The 14,807-nt window shown below is 35.3% G+C and overlaps 2 protein-coding genes across 2 annotated transcripts in view; one reads left to right on the top strand and one right to left on the bottom strand.

The window, feature by feature from the left end:
- LOC106062801 (SUN domain-containing ossification factor-like) overlaps window positions 1-14,807 on the bottom strand; it is a 60,362-nt gene that overhangs the window by 37,568 nt on the left and 7,987 nt on the right. Inside the window, exon 3 of the mRNA XM_056040290.1 lies at window positions 13,544-13,684. Coding sequence (XP_055896265.1) covers window positions 13,544-13,684 — 141 coding nt within the window. The remainder of the gene's footprint in view (window positions 1-13,543; window positions 13,685-14,807) is intronic.
- LOC129928065 (piggyBac transposable element-derived protein 3-like) lies at window positions 3,096-5,840 on the top strand. The gene is made up of 3 exons (XM_056040293.1): window positions 3,096-3,290; window positions 3,717-3,925; window positions 4,028-5,840. Coding segments are annotated over exons 1-3 (1,797 nt in total). The 5' UTR covers window positions 3,096-3,288; the 3' UTR covers window positions 5,614-5,840.

Raw genomic sequence — 14,807 nt, 5'->3', positions numbered from 1 at the left:
TATCAACCCACTCTGTCTGTCTGGTACAAATCTCGAACTCGCTATATCTCCCACTTCCCAGTCTCGAATCAAGTTGAAACTTTGCACAATTATTCATTGTCACTAACACAACACGAACCAATCCAGACAAAACAAAAAGTAACCATTAGGGTTTATTAAACATTGGTGGTAATTAATTAATTTTGTTTGATATCAAAAAGGAATAAATATTACAGTATTGAGATATATGGCTGTATATGTAAGTGTGTGTGTGTGTGTGGAGGGGTGGGGGTCCCCTTAGATAAGCTTAGGATATTTTTAAATGTAGCTTATATGTTGTGACGCTGCCCAAGACAACTTGAGTATTGAAAACGTCTAAGGCCCGTCGCCGAACAAACTTGGGACACCGACTGATAAAGATGTGAGGTACTAACAACTGTTGCACTGTGTATTCATTGTTCAAAAAGCTTCCCGTTTGTTAGTATCTAGGATAAGTATTTGGTGGCCATGTACCATTCTTTGTCCACCCAGTGACTGTGTTGAATGTGGTTTATTATAACAAGTTGTCGTTCCTTTTCTTGACGTTTTTTTTTTAACTCGTGAGAAATATGTTCCCCGAAATGTTTGTTATGTGATAACCTGTCATTCATTCAGTGTATTCAAGCTATACTCTACACGTTGGTGCTAGGTCGTTGGTGTCTAGCTCTACATAGTACAACTAAACCGATGCAGGCGTATTGCATTCTGAATGGAGACATTAAAACAAGCAAAATAATTTTAAAAAGTACTTTATTAAAAAACAAAGCTTATATTAAGTGTATCGATTAGTTTGGATCAGTCATGTCTTTAAATTTGTAATAGATCTGGGAAAACAATAATAAATCTGTGCGATAGAAATATTTTTAACAATTGTTTTTGTTTAGCACAATTTCATGCTTTTAGCTTTCTCGATACGCTATAATCCTATCACTTGTTTGGACCATTTGGAAAGGGGTAGGGGAGAAAGAATTGGGTATCTAAGTGATTTAAAAAAAAATATTTATTAAAAAAAAAAAAAGCGATCAACCTGAATTCGAACTCGTGAGCTAAAGCCTTCTCAGGCTTTTCTAGCCAACGCGTTAACCACTCTGCTAGAGAAGAGCGCATGGCTTAGAAGACTGTATAGTTATCTATTGTTTCTGTTTCATGTTTGTGTTCACTAAGCCTCAGACGACGACCTATTACTATAAAAAAAAAATGATTCAGCTTATACCACTATTTCAGTCAAGTACAATTTCCTTTCCTTGTCGAGATACCAAACAAAATAATTAATTACCAACAGTTAATTAACTAATTGTTTTTTTTTTTTATTTATTCATGTGTTATCAGGTAAAAAAAAATAATGTAAATTTCAGTTTCATCAGATAATGGGTCTGAGAGAAATAACGTGTACAAACTTTTTACCAGACAGACAGACAGAGCGAGTTTATATAAGCTTTGTAATAGACTTGAACACGCCCCTTCTTTAAACAAAAATTCAATATCATTTTTATTCACAATAAAAATAGATACAGCTTCAAAGGTTAAGGGTAAACCCCTAACCCCACTCACACTTAGGCCACTGTGACCCGTTCACATACAAATCTTTAAATAGAAAAATGATTAGATAGAACAAATATCCACAAGTGACTCGATTATGAGTGACATAAAGGAGGGGCGGGTAACGGGGAAGGTTTCCGTATACATTTTTCGAAAACATTTTTTTTTTAAAGTTGCTCAAGTCTGAATTCGAACTAAAGCCAACACGGGGAAGGCCGACTTGTTAGCCACTGAGCTATGCAAGTACTTGTAAAAGTAGAATGCTTTATATATAGTCTATTGTTATTTTTTTAAATTTTAGCAAATGACCTAATTCTCTACACCTCTTAGCTTAGTGGGTCATACTGTCTGTATTAAAACAAAATTAATTAATTAACCCTTATTGATCAATAATATGTTAATTTTTTTTGTATTGATACATGTGTTGTCATCAACAACGAATAACTGTGCCAAGCTTCAACTTGATCTGAGAATGGGAAGTGGGAGAAAACAACGTGTACGACTATTGTACCAGACAGACAGAGTTGATATAAGCGTTGTACAAACTTTCCAACCTGGCCAGTCTAAGCACATGCAAAGCTAGCATCTAGATCAAGTGATGGACATGTGTTAGGAAACAAGGAAGAACGTAAACATAACACACCAGCAGGGCCAATACATTTATTTATAGAAAAAAACCCGTCGCCTGAGCTGGAAGTCAGGAAGACTAAGCTGCTACAGGGCCGTAACAGCATGGGGAATCGAGACGTCTATTTGGCGCCCATATCTAAGACAACTTATATTGGCTACAGTTTGTCTTGTCTTAAAACAAGCCAAAATTAATTTTTTTTTAATCCAAAAAAAAAAAAAAAAATCTGTAAAGGAAAGAACTGTACATTTACAATCACATATCTCAACAATGTAAGATTTATTTCCCACTTTCTATATCAAATACAATTAATAAATTACCACTTATTTACTAATTAATTGGTTAATTTGAAAAATAAAATGATTCATATTTTTAGGGAGGAAATGGATAATTGTGCAAAGTTTCAACTTGATCCGAGAATGGGAAGTGGGAGAAAAAACTGTACCATACAGAGTGAGTAAGTTGATATTAGCTATGTGCAAGAAAATTGTTTCCTTTAATTATCGAACCAGCGGAAATAGTTACTTGTTATTTTATCTGAATTATTTCAGTACCGGTAAAAGTATGTTTACGGCTGTAGGAAGACTTGGCGACCCATGAGATCTAGGTACTTGCGCCGCTGAAGCAAACTTATTTGTCCAGTTATCTCGTGTGGGGGGAAAAGGGCAAAGGTCATGACCCCAACGAAATCAGTACACACACACAGTGTGCCCCAGGTCATGTAAAGTCTTCACAAGTTAGTCCAGCATCTAGCGCTCCAATGTGAATACAAGAAAGTCAGTGTCCGTGGAAGGGGGGGGGGGCGTCCTTTTCCCCATAATCTCTCCCCCCTCCTTCCATAAAAAAGATCTGTTTGTAGCGTCAGCTTCAGGATGTAATTAACCCATATCCTACTTTGTACACTGGGAGTGTACGTTTCTAAAAAAAATATATTAAATTAAGGAAGAGAGTTTTTTTAACTTTTTGTTTCGTTTCTGTTCAGGTACATATTTTTATACATTTTTAAACTGCTCTTTACTTCTTGCAGCCATTTATTATTATTTTATCGCTTTTCAAAGTGACCACATTGCAAAAAATTGAAAAAAACAATTACCTTCTTAAAAATGTAAGTATTTACATAATTCTGTGATATAAAACAAATAAAGATACTTTATTTATATACATTTGCTATCCTATTTTCATAAAAAAATAATAGATTTAATATTTGTCGTTTACTTTTTTTTTAATTAATTTTTTTGTTACGTACACTGTGAGTGTACATAGCAGGATATGCCACTGTACGATTCAGACCACCACTTCAATAACAAACATAGTATTACAAATGTAGATGTAGATCTAGATAAAAATAAATGTATACATCTGTATATTTATATATTTATTTGCTCTTTACTTAATGCCTAGAAGGTTTTAATCAATTTATTTTGCAATTTTATAATATTTATTTACAATAATTGATCTAGATCTAGTGGTCTAGATCTAGACTACATACATTATGATTATGATTAATTTTAACTTAAAATATTTTTTTTAGGTCTAAAAGAGCCTTTACAGCTCATGAAGTAATCAGCATGATTGAGGATGAGGACCTTGATTTTATTTCTGCTGATGTATTCATTATGCCTCCCGACGATGGCCAAAATTCAGACGAAGACAGTGGAGATGAGGATGGTGGCCAGCCAGATAACTTGTGCCCTTCTCAACTGAATAGTCAGGCAGAGTTTATCTTGCATGGTTTACAAAGTAAGCTTAATTAAAATATGCACTTCAACTTCATTCTTTTTTTTATTTGATAGTTTAATGTTGATAACTTATTTAATTATTTTTTTAATTATATTTTTTTAGGTACGACATCTGAAGATGGAGCTGCAGATAACATCATTGGTAATGATGAACCAAGTATGCCTCAAACTTCTGCAAGTAGAAAAAGGAAAATCGAAAGAAAGAAGAGGCTATGGATTAAATCGCAGGTGGACGGAATTGAACAAATGCCGTGGTGTGATGGCGTTAGAGCCAACGAAGAACATGAGGTGGATTATCTCACACCCGTGCATTTTTTTGAACAGTTCTTTGACTCAGAAATGTTAGATTTCATAGTTTTGAATACTGAAAAGTATGCCAGAGAGATTAAAGGAAAACACCAGTTTTCAACGAGTGCCTCCGAAATTAAAGCCTGTATAGCTACTCTTTTGTTGTCAGGCTATTCTATTTTTCCCAGACGAGAGATGTACTGGGAACGCAGTGAGGATTGTGGTATTAAGGCAGTTTATAATGCCATGAGCCGAAACAGATTCAATGAACTCTTGAGATACATTCATCTTTCAGACAACAACAATCTGGATTCAACAGACAAGCTAAGCAAAGTGAGGCAATATTTAAATCTTATAAATGAAAGGTGCTTAAGAAATTTCTCATCAGTTCAAAATCTAAGCATCGATGAGACCATGGTACCATATTTCGGCAGACATTCTGCCAAGCAATTTATAAAAAATAAACCTGTAAGGTTTGGCTACAAAGTATGGAGTTTAGCCACCCCATCAGGCTATGTCGCTCAGTTTGATCCTTATGTTGGTGCCTCAGCAACAATCGATAGACATGAACTTGGGCTAGGCCCTGGCGTTGTGCTGAATCTTATAGCCTGCCTTCCTCCAAAACCCTACAGACTATATTTTGATAATTACTTCACAACTCTAGCACTGATGGACAGATTATCAGAAAAGGGAATTGGAGCTACAGGCACTATCAGAGCCAACAGGCTTGAACAATGTCCACTGTTGCCTGGGACTGAAATGAAGAAAAAAGAAAGAGGATTTTATGACTACAGATCTGATAAACATAGCAATTTAATTATTTTACAGTGGAATGACAACAGTGTGGTTTCTATTGCTTCCAACTTTGCTGGTGACATGCCATTGAAAGCAGTTCAGCGATGGTCAAAAAAGGAAAAAAAATTTATTCAGGTTACACAGCCAAACATCATTTCACTTTACAACCAAAATATGGGAGGAGTTGATAGAGCTGACCAAAATGTAGCCAAATACAGGATCTCTATCAGAACCAAAAAGTGGTGGTGGCCCTTTTTTGCCTGGCCAATCGATTTATGTGTACAAAATGCTTGGCTACTTTATCGTCAGTCTGAGTTGTTCACATCACAGCCTCTGGACTTGTTGGCTTTCAGAAGACATGTTGTGAACTCTTGGTTTCTGCAGTGGGACACCCAAAAAAGTAGAAGCACCACTCCTTCAAAGTCTACAATTTGCAAAAGAGTGCCATTGGAAATGAGGTTGTGGGAAGCCAAACATATGAGAATTGACCTCAGCACAACCAGACGATGTGCGATTTGCAAAAAGACATGCAATAAAGGATGCTCAGTGTGCCCTGTTGGGCTACATTTTAAATGTTTTAATCTTTTTCATGGCCATACAATGTAAATAATTCTGGTTTTGGTTTCATTGTTTTCTTTGTACAAAAATGTACTTTCTAAAAAAAAAAAAAAAAATGTTTTTTCTACTGAATCTTCATATAATTTTTGTTAATAAAAATTAAAATTTAACTTTAAATGAACATATTTTTTTATTAATTTTTGTTTTTAAATGTTACAAATAATTTACTTTAAATATAAATAGCAAAAAAAAAAAAAAAAAAAAAAGTTATATAATATTCCTCACGGGGCCACTTCCTGCTATGTACACTGGCAGTGTACGTCTTGTAAAATCTATACTAGGTGGAATTTTTCAAAAATTTTTTTTGCAATGTCTTAGTTAGACCAATAGAGATTGATAAACACTAAAATGAATATGTTTACACCAATAATAAAGTTTTGGCTGTTAATGGGTTAAAGAAAAGCGACGGGTTTTGTTTTATTGTATTTATTACAAAACGTATATAATAGCTCCGTCTGTCACGGTGGATTCTTTTACATCCATTCTCGGATCAAGTTGATATTTTGCACAATCATTTATAATCGAAGACAGTACATAAATCAATCAGAAATTTAAACAATTATTTAACCAATCGGTGGTAATCAATTGCGTTTTATATACAAAGGGCAGGTAAATCTTGCTGTATTTAGAGATATGACAGATACTTTGCGATTCTATCTCTTATATAGGAGCTTTAAAAAAAAAAAGATGTTTAATGTTCTACTTACTTATAGATGTATGCCGTAAATAACTAAACGCCTGACTAAAATACGAAGAGCATTTATTGTGAGTTTATCTGAAGTTCGCATGTATGTTTTCACAGGGCGAAATGGGATCCAATGAGTAATGATGCCAAAAAAGGTTGATACTATCAGAAAACATTTGGCGGCTACACTTGTAAACGGAATCTCCAAAACTTCAAGATTTAAAAAAAACAGCAAAGTTTTAGTTGTTAGGGAGTTCAAAAAAAAAAAAAAAAATAATATAATTGTCTTGTGACGATCGACCCCAGTCATAAAACGGCTCTCCTTGACTTTAAAGGATCACCATTAACCTCTGTACACGTTACTAAGAGTACAAACGTGAATACTTGAAACAACCAAAATATCAAACAGCCCAATCCCTAAAAATAATTTTTAACATTCAAAGGATAGAACCGCACAATAACTGCTACCTCTCAAATACTGCATATATCACCTTTACTATATGAGGCAAAATTAATTAATGACTAATTAATTAATAAATGTGTTTTCTTAATTGATTCGTGTGTTGCCTTCGAGAATGGATAATTGGGCGAGGTTTCAACTTGACCCGAGAATGGGAAGTGGTAGACATAACGTGAACAAGATTCGTGGCCAACCAGACAGACAGGGTTGATATTTGCTTTGTAAAAAGAGTAAAAAGTTATCAGACGATCTCCTGGTAAGCAGCACCCTCCCCCCCCCCACTTTTCCAAGATAAATAAATAATTAGATAACAATTGATCTATACACCATTAGGTGACATTTGCAGAGAACTGCACAGCTGTAACATTTCACCACCTTTCTCTTTTCCGCCCACATTAATTTGCAGATAATAAAACTCTAGCTTCATTCCTTCTACACACAAACGCCCGATCGTCAAAGATCCATCCATACGCAGACGTAAATAATTCTGTGCAACGAAATACAAGGCGATTGGTCTGACAGCATGTCCGCTTGCTAATGACCTGAATCTGACGTGTCACATCTGACGTGTCTATCATCTTCGCCTGTTAAAGTTTTTTTTTTTTCGTATTCGTCCTGGTTAGCGCCCTAAATCTGGGGAGCTAAGGATAGACACATACGTACAACTAAGTTATGACACGTGGTCGAGAGATAGGGTTAAGGGTCAAACTATTGCCAGAAGGGCGGGAGGAGAAGGTTCTCAAATAGTATCTGAATCTTACAAGAATCTAGGTACTGTCATAATCCTAATCTAGGTACTGTCATAATCCTAATCTAGGTACTGTCATAATCCTAATCTAGGTACTGTCATAATCCTAATCTAGGTACTGTCATAATCCTAATCTAGGTACTGTCATAATCCTAATCTAGGTACTGTCATAATCCTAATCTAGGTACTGTCATAATCCTAATCTAGGTACTGTCATAATCCTAATCTAGGTACTGTCATAATCCTAATCTAGGTACTGTCATAATCCTAATCTAGGTACTGTCATAATCCTAATCTAGGTACTGTCATAATCCTAATGCCGTGGAGTAGCTAGGGTTTTTGGTGGTCCTGGGAACTCGACCTTTTTAGGGGCCCCTGAATTTCAATATTCGACATCCAATAGGTACAGTATCTTATCTTATATAATACAGACGTTACTTCAAAAAGAAGATGATTACGTCCTACGCGTCATGCATATTGGACAGTATATAAGTAAAAATGTAAAAAATAATCATTAAGACTCATTTAATGAATAATATCGTTGTTTATAGGAGAGATAATTGACAAATCTAAATTATATCGCCTCATGCCGTGCTTTCTGTGCAACATCACCTAGATCAATTCTGTGCACGTGAATAGCAAGATTAGCATTGTCTAAATGTTTAATATTGAATTTAAAAAAAACAACAGAACATTCATTACGGCCCCCCTTCCCCCCAAGCTAGCTACGCTACTGTCATAATGACACTTATATGCCGACTTGGGACCCAGACAAGTAAACACCCTTTCGGGGGCCGCTAAAAAAAACTTTAGGCTTTTTGCACAAGCTAATTCTGTAGCTAATACATTCTACATAAGACGGATCGCAAAATGTCTATGTCAGTGTATCTATCTATTTAACTCTTTGCTGAATACGAATTAACATTTGAAACCAGTGCGGTAATTCCCGTTGAAGTCGTGTTCAAAATAAAAAAAAATTTAAAAAAATACGTGATCCAAATTGAAGTTAAAGATGGTTATATTTTGAACAATCCTAAACTGGAGTTATCACTGTATGGCCAATAAGATAGTTATTTTGTTTGTCTCCAAAGATATGCATGAATAGGAGGAATAGTAAAAAAGACAGATCAACAAGCCGTTATGAAATTGAAGTACTTGAATGTCCATAGGTGTCATCTTTGTACCGAGATGGAGGGTGACTCGAGTTCTTTCAATCCACTAGTACTTTTATTTAAAACGAAACAAGAGGGGGGGGGGATAATATTCTTGAACCCGACCTCATAGATACCTTGCTACGCTATTGCTTATGGTGGCACATTTCGGAAAGATGTTAACTATTTAAAAAAAAAAATCGTTTGTAAAGCCAATGCGTAAAAACAAAACATAGATCTAGTTCTTTTGTTTTTCACACCAATACAGATAGAGGCAAACGTTTCGAATAGGGAGCAGCAATACTTTTGACAATATATAAATAAGGAATGTGCTCTTTACTATCTACAAGGGAGCAGCAGTACTTTTGACAATATATAAATAAGGAATATGCTCTTTACTATCTACAAGGGAGGAGCAGTACTTTTGACAATATATAAATAAGGAATATGCTCTTTACTATCTACAAGGGAGCAGCAGTACTTTTGACAATATATAAATAAGGAATATGCTCTTTACTATCTACAAGGGAGGAGCAGTACTTTTGACAATACAGGGATAGGGAATATGCTCTTTACTATCTACAAGGGAGGAGCAGTACTTGCAATATATAAATAAGGAATATGCTTTTTACTATCTACAAGGGAGGAGCAGTACTTTTGACAATACAGGGATAGGGAATATGCTTTTTACTATCTACAAGGGAGGAGCAGTACTTTTGACAATATATAAATAAGGAATATGCTCTTTACTATCTACAAGGGAGGAGCAGTACTTTTGACAATACAGGGATAGGGAATATGCTTTTTACTATCTACAAGGGAGGAGAAGTACTTTTGACAATATATAAATAAGGAATATGCTCTTTACCATCTACAAGGGAGGAGCAGTACTTTTGACAATACAGGGATAGGGAATATGCTTTTTACTATCTACAAGGGAGCAGCAGTACTTTTGACAATACAGAAATAAGGAATATGCTCTTTACTATCTACAAGGGAGGAGCAGTACTTTTGACAATACAGGGATAGGGAATATGCTCTTTACTATCTACAAGGGAGCAGCAGTACTTTTGACAATACAGAAATAAGGAATATGCTCTTTACTATCTACAAGGGAGGAGCAGTACTTTTGACAATACAGGGATAAGGAATATGCTCTTTACTATCTACAAGGGAGCAGCAGTACTTTTGACAATACAGGAATAAGGAATATGCTCTTTACTATCTACAAGGGAGGAGCAGTACTTTTGACAATACAGAAATAAGGAATATGCTCTTTACTATCTACAAGGGAGGAGCAGTACTTTTGACAATACAGGAATAAGGAATATGCTCTTTACTATCTACAAGGGAGGAGCAGTACTTTTGACAATACAGGAATAAGGAATATGCTCTTTACTATCTACAAGGGAGGAGCAGTACTTTTGACAATACAGGAATAAAGTAGTGAAGAGGGAAAATAAAGGGGGTGGGTGTGAAACATATCACACGTATATACATAGAATGTAATGGGGGAGTTTTGTTGGACTAAGTAACGCTATCTAATCAATACCTATGAAAGCCTGGTTTCCCTCGAGACATTTCTACTTTTTCAGTTTTGAGGTTCATGTCAACAGTGTCATGTAGTGTTCAACAAACAGCCAGGAATTGCTGGCCCGAACAGATACTGAACTAAAACTAAAATATTCCTATTATGTATACAACACACAGCACTTATGCGGGTTACAGCTGGCTACAGTGCTATGACTGTCAAGCTAAAAACAAAATGCCTTGATTTAATGAATCCCATTGTACAGTCATCAAGATCACCCCCCCACCCAAGTTTTACATTATCAATAATTAATTTCACCCCCCCCCCCCGCCCCATAGCAGACCTATCGGTGAAACGAAATTCACTCGTATCTATATGGAACAATTCACGAGAGCTATGCGGGGCCAGCACTACATAGCGTTTAAGTCACCATTCAGCAAAAGTAAAAAAAAAAAAAATCATGTCACTAGGGTCTTGGTCACCAATGAATCCCCCCCCCCTCCTTTTCTTTTACCGTGTAAGCTACCAACGCTGTATAGTCATAATAAACGGTAAAATCCTTTGCTTCTTTTGTATACTGAGACCCGACACTTTATGCGGCGTGTAAAAGACAGTTTTGCTGCATTCATTCAATTATTCACAAGCCTCACGGTGAATGGGAGATCACTGATACCAACATGAAAGGACAAACATACAAGGAACTTCTCTACAATTGGACAGGAGAGGCACCCCATTGTCATAGATCTGATCCATTACTTGGCACAGTCTTTCACATATAAACAATCCATTGTCACAGTGTTAGCCTAATCTCTATTTACGTGAGTCTATATATGTTCTCATGCAGCCCACAGTTGGGTCGCTGCGGGGTCTAATGGCCGCCATCTGTCACCAGGCAAATTTTTTTTTTAAAACAATGTTTCTTATGACTGAGGACGTCATACTAAGCTCAATGAAAATAGATCCAGTGGCGTAAATTTGGTGGCCCAGGGGGGGGGGGGGGCTTGACATTTGTAAGGGCCCCCCTGCATTTTGACATTCGACATCATGGCATGAGATAATGTACTTAATAAATATGCATCTAAATTTCAATTGGTATAGTATACAAGTAAAATTTAAAAAAAAAATCATTAAAAACTCTTTCATTGAATAATACAGTTGTTTATTGGCGAGATAGTGCACAAGTGACAAATATCTATTCATATCGCCTCACGCTGTGCTTTCTTTGCAGCCAATGCATCTATAACATCATCTGGATCAATGCGGTCTAGTATTTTGGACTCCACGTGAATAGCAAGATTACATGGCAGTGGCAAAATATTTAATTAGGACATTCATTTGGGGGCAGAACAAGCGGGGTCCGGGTGAACTTTCGAATTTGGACTCCAACTCCCCCTACCCTAGCTACGCCACTGAATAGATCTATGGCCTGAGAATAATTAGCGTGGGTTCTAACACTTTTTTAAAATGGCTTCACGTAGGTCAAGGGTTGTTGTTGTTTATTTATTAGCACAGGTTGTCAACATCATGGATAGCTTACCATTATGAAATCCAAACGGCACCATAGCACAGACATTATAGAATAGTGGCATCATATCATATAGGCATTGTCTTGTCATAGCGCACTGACATTATGAAATGACACTACAATATTATCAAATCACATCTCAAGAGGACAATAAAATAGAAATAGAAGAGCGGCACATACATCGTACATGCGTCAAGGTCTCAAGAAAAGTGTAAACAGGAAGTTAACATACACATTGGCTTCTAGAGGATTCGAAATTCAGTACTGAATAGGAAACAATTAAATGAGTTAATTAGAAATGAAAAGTTTTTACGTTATTTTCGGTACAAAAATAATTTAAAACTTTATAGAGAGATGAGCTTTTTTCAGTGTCCACAAATTGTCAGTTCACAAGCCTGAAGCTTCATATTAAGACTACTTTTGTGAACTTTTATTGAATCTAGATTATAATGTGTATTACTATTACTGCTTGATATATAATGTGTGTTCAATCTTTTCATGATTTCAGGGTTTCTGCACCAAAGTCAATATGAAATTCCAGGAGTTTTCCAGGAGAAATTATAAAATTCCACGACTACAATTCGCACCAAATAATTAAAACAATAGTCAAATTTGAATTAAATGACCATTCTCATGGTATACGAAATTTCTGTCATCACTGAATAGAGTTTAGAAAATTCAGTGTTCACATGCAGTTCTACTTTAGGATTAAAATTGTTCCACCAAAACAAATATCTCCAGGATACTTTGGACATTGGAGACCAGGTAACTGAGAGGTAAAGCGCTTGGCTTTCGAACCGGGGTGCAGGGTTCAATTCCTGAGTCCACCCAGCTCTAATAGGTACCTGACATTAGTAGGGGAAAAGTAAAGGTGGTTGTTCGTTGTGCTAGCCACATAACACCCTCGTTAACCATAAGCCACATAACCAGATAACCTTTACATCATCTGCCCTATAAACCACAAGGTCTGACAGGGCAACTTTACTTATTTTACTTTGGACATTGGGACATCAAATTTAATTTTTGAAAATAGGAAGTTTGATGTATTAAGCACCCATTTTCATAGTGGAGAGGCAATATCATTGCACACCAGGCACAATCTTTGCACATTAAAGAAACCCCTGTGAAGAATTTAGGTATAGAGTGGTACAAGATCACCAAGCTTCAAGTACACAAACACACTCAAAGAATGGAGACATGTCATACAGGCATTAGAGATTTAAGGGTGTGGGTACAATTGGAAAGGAGGCTGATAGTTTCAAAATGAGGATGAAATGAACAACAGTCTTTAATTGCCATTCAAAGATCTTTTCTTTTCTGTTACTTCATATCCATCACTCCCTAAGTCATGCTTGGTGACTTTCTTTTAGAATCAACACAGCGTGAACTGACAGGTCAAATGTGGTGAGGGGCCTTCTGTTTGGCTCTCTCTAAATATAGGCTCTTATGACTCACTGATCATCACTATATCTCCCACTTGCAATAGATCACTAAATCCAAAAATTTAACGTTATTAACTAGCTTCAGCCTAGAATAACTAAGCCGTTTTCACAATCAAAATGACAGTTAAATTTACCTAAGAAAATATTTTTATTTGCAATTTAGACCTAAAATGTTTTTAAAAGCTGACATATAAATGTCTAAATTACACAATTACGTTTCCTTACGCTTTAAGCACTTTCTTTTTGTAAACACAGATCTAGATCTAAATCTAATTCTCCTTCAGTTCTAGATAACTGTCAAAGTGAATGTGATGGATTATCCTTAGACCAGTGTGACTGATTAGCCAATGTGTTTTTACAAAGAAAATGAACTTACATTTGGTGTTGGTAGAACATCTTCTTTTAAAACATTTCCAGGGTTCTGAGATGGAGACAATCTGTCATCTTCTGCCTTTACTGATAGATCAGCTGTGCTACTGATCACCATACTATCCAGAGTTTTAGGTATTTTGACATCCTAAAAAGAAATATTTATTAGTATAGCAATATTACAAAGCTTATATCAACTCACCCTGTCTGTCTGGTAAACATTTTGAACATGTTATTTGTAAGACACACATTCTCGGATCAAGCTGAAACTTTACACAATTATTTATTACACTTGAAAAATCAAAAATCACCTTTTTTTTTTTTAATTTGTTACTGGCAATTAATTATTTTGTTTGATACCAACAAGGGAAATTATTCGTTCAGTATTCAGAGACAAGGCTGAATATGTGGGGTTTTGTCCCCTTGGATAACTGTACACCTTATTTCTCCCACACCCAATCGGATATCATGTTGAATCTTTACACAATTATTTATTGTGCCTATCAAAACATGAATAAATTACAAAATTAAACAATTTATCAATAAATTATTGGTAATTAATTACTTTGTTTGATATACATTAAAGGGAAATATCTTCTACAACATTGAGATATATAGCTGTAAATGTGGGGTTCTTCCCTTAGATAAGCTTAGGTTTTATAACAATCCTATTTATATTTTACTTTTTTTTTATTTATTCAAATACATGTACCATTATCCATCTGTTTAAGCACTAAAACCCAAAGAAAGCTTTCTATTCAAGAAGGAGATTAAAATTTGAGTTAATAATTTCCTGAGCTTTTTTATTTCCAATTCTGAATATTATTTTGTGCATACATTTCTTTAGTAAAAAAAAAAAGAAATTAAATTATAGATTTGTTTAAAATTAGCTTCTTCCTTACTGCACCTATATATGTATGAGCATAATAAACTAAGTCAATTATTTTGTATATATATTAGATTTTTAGTTAATTATAAATGATAATTCTAGCTTAACCAGGAGGCAATGCCCATTGATTCATTCCCTGAAAATTCCAGGATGTCTTGAAACCAATTCTTCTTTTTTTTTTTTTAATTTTTTTTTTTACACCAAGTTGATGATTTATTGAGTCAGAGAGACTATTGATTTAATTTATAAAGCACTGTTGGCTATGATAACGCAGTATCAAATAGCTGAAGAAAATGACATGAATAAAACAGAGCTGGCATGGAAAACTTAGGTTCTGAACATAGTTAAGCATGTGAGCTCCTCTGAGCTTGAAATGTCAAGT

The sequence above is a fragment of the Biomphalaria glabrata genome, chromosome 9 (assembly GCF_947242115.1).
Source record: "Biomphalaria glabrata chromosome 9, xgBioGlab47.1, whole genome shotgun sequence".
Lineage (NCBI taxonomy): Eukaryota > Metazoa > Mollusca > Gastropoda > Planorbidae > Biomphalaria > Biomphalaria glabrata.
Note: the sequence above shows the minus strand (reverse complement) of the source record. Positions and strands in the feature narration are given on the sequence as shown.

Bases quoted from the DNA above. Each gene is read 5' to 3' on its own strand.
- LOC129928065 (XM_056040293.1), top strand. The intron at 3,926-4,027 runs GTAAGCTTAATT...ATATTTTTTTAG, and splicing joins TATCTTGCATGGTTTACAAA to GTACGACATCTGAAGATGGA.